The following is a 5,364-nucleotide window of genomic DNA, read 5'->3' as shown; positions in this document are numbered from 1 at the left end:
ATGTCCACACAAGAGGGGAGGGGGGATTCGAACTAGTGACCTCCGTTTCATGAGGTGTGGTCCCCAGCCGATTGAGCTACTCCTTGAAACAGAAAAATATAATTATATATCAATGTTATGGAAGTGATATATATATAGGCCACCTCCTCTTAACTATGATATTGTAAGAGTTATCTTTGCATTATCTCATCCTAATAAATTAAAACTGAATTGCTGAGAAGGTCATGTTCATCTACTTGTATCGTAGTTTAATTTTGTGCCTGCTAATAAAGAAGTTAATTTCTTTTGATTAAGCATTTTCTTCTATAGTTGGCTAACAGAATTTTTTTTTTTTTTTCTCTCTCTCTTAATGACTATTACTTATTAGTAGAAGTCGAAATACTTTAGCACATGATCATATGTGTGAAACAACGTTCTTTTTCAATTGTGACGATGTTTTATATACGCCAAGTGCTGTAAACTTATAAAAAAGTAAAACGACAGCAGATATGTTGTTAAAAATTGGACGGCCATGATTAAATGACAGAAATTTAAAACAGGCGACATCGTTTTTAAAGACCATCTTGCGTCTATTTCTAACATCTCGTTTTAAAACTAAAACGTCTATTTCTAAAACTTCTTACCACTCAAAACACTAAGCAAAAAGACAGGCCCCAGCTCATGATCTCCATGGCAAGCTCATCCTCCCCCATCTCTGAGCCACCCCGCCATAAAAGCACCAAGATTTTCAAGGACCTCATCCCCGATGAAATGATAAAAATAAGCTTAATTCCACATATGTTGCTCTCATGTCACTTTGGCCTTAATTCACACTCATGCATGTGGGAAGGGCTCCAACTAGCTAGAAATGTGCATGGGACATGCATGTATGTGTTAATAGTTTGAACATCATGGGATATATATGAATCTTTGTTATACGTACCCAATATGCGTACACATTAATCCCCAATATATAATTTTTTTTTTTATATTTTTTTTTTTCTTACGAGAAGATCTCAGACCTCTGAACTTTTGCATGTGAGGAATGGTCTATATCTCTATATATATATATATTTTATCTTGTTGTACGTATGTTCAGTTCAGTGGTCCCAAGTTTTTTTTCCCAAATTCCATAGCATTATGTCATCAAAGGGATTTTTCTTGTTGTACAATGACCAACCTATTCACATATAAGAGCGATTCAAGAATAACCTTTAGCTTTTTCGGTTAATTTTTTATCTCCCACGAAAAGACTTTAGAAAATAGTAATGCAAATATATATACTAGCTAGCCAGGGGGACCATTCATGTGTTTCTATCAACTCAAGTTCACTGATAGTACTTTTTTCTTAAACGTTTGTAGAATCTGAGATGGTACTTTTCGTATAAATCACACTACACTTAATTGATACTAATCAATACAATAACTTTGATAAACAAGAAGTGGACACAACGCGCGTAATTGTTACCGAGTTAAGCCTTAAGATAACAGTTCTATATATTACCAGAATAAAGTAGAAAGGTGCCCTACTAAGGCAAATTAATTATTATTATTATTATTTTTTTAAGAAAAAATAAAAGAAGAAGATCGAAGAAGAGGAAGAAAGACCCCATTATGCTATTTCGGACTCAATCTCAACCCGATGTTTAAGTTAGTCCCAACTAAACTATTTAACTACATTTTCTATCTGTATTATTTTGTTAAGCAAACAAGGATAAAAAGGCAATCTTTATCCCTACGAGGAAACAATCTTTCCCAACACGCCAGTGCACCCTTTTACCAAATAAGCCAAAAAAGCATTGCAAGAACATGTGCACTTTTCGGTACTACTCCCGCTTAAATTAAATGAGTGATCTAACCAGTGGAAATTAAAAGGAGTGGAACGTGCATGCATGAGTGTGATTTCTAAGTACTATTATATATATATTCATAACCAAAACACAATATATGCTCTAAATTCAAGCCTTGTTTGGCAGGCTCACCAATGACGCAGATATTCAATTATAGTTTATTTCTATGTAATGTACATATTTAACTAATTTTATCTGATCTAATTAGGGTTATTTTTTTTTAAGTTAAATACGCGCGTGACTATGGTGCACATTATTGACCAATATTGTTGTATGCCGTTCTAGATATATATAATTAATTAGCCCTTGTCGATAAACAAGAATTTGACACAATATTACACGACGGAAAATGTTAAATTTACAACACCAATACAACAACCCCTCACATGAGGGTGAGTCCCACACACTGGAGCTCACCGTCATGTAAGAGGTTGTTGTGCAGTTGTTGTGATGGTGTAGTGCAAGAATCAAATCTTAATATGCTGATGTATCCTTGAATTCATTGAGATGAGGTGTCAAACCCCAAGATTCTTCAAGTGCCCCCCACCTTCTCTTCCTCTCTCTCAAGAACAGAAGAACTTGGTGCTTTAATTTCTGCATTTCTATATAAACCACTCTCATTGATCATTTTTTTTCATCTCAAGTAGTGTTCTTTCTCGATCTACTTCCTTACAGTACTAAGCCAGTTCCAGCTTCTTTCTATCTTCTTATCTTTAGTTCAATCACTCTCTGTCTCTCACTCATACACTCAGATACAATCTCTAACGTACCGCGCGTTGTACCATTTCTTCATTCTTGTCTCTCTTGCTTGCTAAGCTTAAAACATATCTCTCTTGCTTAAAATTCTTCCATCTCTCTCTCAATGGCAATCTTTAATAGTAGAGTCACCATGATCCATACGTTTCTTATGTTTTCTCTTTATTTCTCAGGTACACTTTTTGTTTTTACTTTGTGGTTCTGTGTTTTATTTTATGTTTTGTACGATTATTTTGTAGCCAATTGGCTGCTCTAGATTGATTAATCCATTAATTTTCATTCGGCATTTTCTGTTCATTAATTATGAAGCTAGAACTTATTGTTCTCATTGCTTGTGTTTATACAGACTTTGGCTTTTTAAGAGTCAACTCACTAGGAATAAACTATGGTCGAGTGGGTGATAATTTGCTGCCACCCGAGAAGGTAATCAATTTGCTCAAATATCTTAATCTCACAAAAACAAGGATTTACGACACCAATCCCCAAGTTTTGGCCGCATTTGCCAATTCCAACATTGAATTGGTAGTTACGGTCGAAAACGAGTTGCTCCCTCAGTTGATAAACCCAGTACAAGCCCTTCATTGGGTAACCGCCCATATTAAGCCGTATTTTCCTGCCGTTAGAATCACCGGAATAGCGGTAGGAAATGAGATGTTCACCACTGAAGATAATACCTTATTGGTGTATCTTGTCCCAGCCATGGCCAGCATTCATGGTGCTTTACTCCGGTTAGGCTTAGACACATACATTCAAGTCTCTACCCCTAATTCACTAGAGGTTCTTGAAGAGTCATATCCTCCTTCGGCCGGAAGTTTCAAAAACAACATAAATAGTACCATAAAGGATCTTCTACAATTCCTGTGGGACACCAAAGCTCCCTTTTGGATCAATGCCTATCCATTTTTTGTTTATAAGGAAGATCCAAAGACAATTTCTTTGGATTATGTTCTGTTTCGTCCTACAACAATATTCACAGACCAGAACACCAAGCTACAATATGATAATATGCTGTATGCTCAAGTCGATGCAGTCATATTTGCTATTGCTAGAATGGGCTTTCCTAATATAGAGGTTCAGGTTTCTGAGACTGGTTGGCCATCAAAAGGGAACCCCGATGAAATTGGTGCAACCTTAGAGAATGCTCTCACTTACAATGGGAATTTGGTGAGACGGCAATTGAAAAATGAAGGGACACCTTTGAGGCCTAATATGAGGCTTGAAGTTTATTTATTTGCTTTGTTCAATGAGGATTTGAAGCCTGGGCCAACATCAGAAAGAAATTATGGTCTCTGTCTGCCTGATGGTACCGTGTGCTACAATGTAGGGCTCCCTGCCCCATCAAGTAATTCGACACCTTCAACAGATCACAAGCCCCCTGGTCATACTTCCCCTGCCATAAAGGACCAGGTAAAGCCATAGGCCCATATATATAGGTTCATTTTCTTCATCATATTTCATTGGCTTAAAAAAAGAATATATTGATAAAAGTTTATGCCTATATATTAATATATATAGGCGTGCTTTGTTATTTATAAATGCTATATTTGGATGAATACTTATCTCTAATTCTTTTATTTTTCCGCACTATAAATGGCGTTTACTGTGAGACAGGCAGCAAACATGGATTGTCAAAGCTTGGTGTACTGGATGTTTTTCCATTTGCTGATCTTCCAAGTTTTTATGAGAAGACCATATTAATTAAGCAAATGGGAGTTCATTTAAATATGAACTGATCATTAGGATGCTGCAGGCTAACACTAACAGGGGTTCCCAAGGACCACAAAAGATGGTATAATATTTTTGTATCTTATTTTGATCAAATTGTAATTTTAAAACCATATTATTATTGAAAGGATACGAGAGAAATTTTTAGAATTACTTCCTATTTGTTCAAGGAGATCGAAAATTGGAACATTTGTCCTTGAAAGAAATGTAATGAACGTTATTTTTGTATTCAGATTGGCCGGATATATAGAAATGGTTCTTGAGGTAGATGAAATAGATGAAAGATGAATGAAAAAAAAATGACTTCCAATTACAAGAAACAATTTTGGGTAAACTTTTTGCATGTACGCGCGGGATTTTTATAGACAGCGCAGCTCACTACTAATCCAACTACAACTAACCAATTAATTGAGATAAGTCCTGAATGAATGGATAATATAAGTGCGTACAAAATATTGTATACGAATATCATTTGTCCAACCAATTAGAATCAGCTAGATTATACAGACATAACCCATTAATGATTAATCTACGTACGACATGGAAGCCCATTATGGACTAAAAGCAATTGATACCAAACGCAGCGTTTCACTTAGCCTTAGGAAATCATCTTCCGGCCCATCTACTTTGCACCCTTTACACTTGACCTACTTCGATCAATCGATTACTTTGCCACGAAATCAGTTAAATTTTTGGTCCAGATATAATATAATTAATGCAAATGGTTGAAACATCCAATTTACTCTCTACAGGGCTTAACTTCGTTTATTATTGCTTGTGGCCAAAAGAACATCTTGGAAAAATTGCGGTTCATTTGCCAACATCTTGTTCATGATCGCTTTGCCACGAAAGCCATTACATGCCAATAAGACAGCCAACCTTTTAGAGATGTTCGTATAAGTAATACCTCACATTGTAAATCAATTCAAAAGCGTACGTAGTGATTTGATCAATAAACATTTATGAAATAAGCTAACAATATATAGTAAATAATTATGTTAAAATATCACAAACCAGGTACTCCCTACATTTTAGCATAGCGTTATTAGAGATT

The 5,364-nt window shown here is 35.5% G+C and overlaps 1 protein-coding gene across 1 annotated transcript; it reads left to right on the top strand.

The window, feature by feature from the left end:
* The first annotated feature begins 2,691 nt into the window (after positions 1 to 2,691).
* LOC133865329 (glucan endo-1,3-beta-glucosidase 14-like) lies at positions 2,692 to 4,283 on the top strand. The gene is made up of 3 exons (XM_062301716.1): positions 2,692 to 2,758; positions 2,932 to 3,992; positions 4,197 to 4,283. The coding sequence occupies exons 1-3, from the start codon at positions 2,692 to 2,694 to the stop codon at positions 4,281 to 4,283; spliced, it is 1,215 nt and encodes a 404-aa protein (XP_062157700.1).
* Positions 4,284 to 5,364: the final 1,081 nt, after the last annotated feature.

The sequence above is a fragment of the Alnus glutinosa genome, chromosome 4 (assembly GCF_958979055.1).
Source record: "Alnus glutinosa chromosome 4, dhAlnGlut1.1, whole genome shotgun sequence".
Taxonomy (NCBI): domain Eukaryota; kingdom Viridiplantae; phylum Streptophyta; class Magnoliopsida; order Fagales; family Betulaceae; genus Alnus; species Alnus glutinosa.
Note: the sequence above shows the minus strand (reverse complement) of the source record. Positions and strands in the feature narration are given on the sequence as shown.

Bases quoted from the DNA above. Each gene is read 5' to 3' on its own strand.
- LOC133865329 (XM_062301716.1), top strand. From the start codon at position 2,692: ATGGCAATCTTTAATAGTAGAGTCACCATGATCCATACGTTTCTTATG. The intron at 2,759-2,931 runs GTACACTTTTTG...GTGTTTATACAG, and splicing joins GTTTTCTCTTTATTTCTCAG to ACTTTGGCTTTTTAAGAGTC. The intron at 3,993-4,196 runs GTAAAGCCATAG...ACTGTGAGACAG, and splicing joins CCCCTGCCATAAAGGACCAG to GCAGCAAACATGGATTGTCA.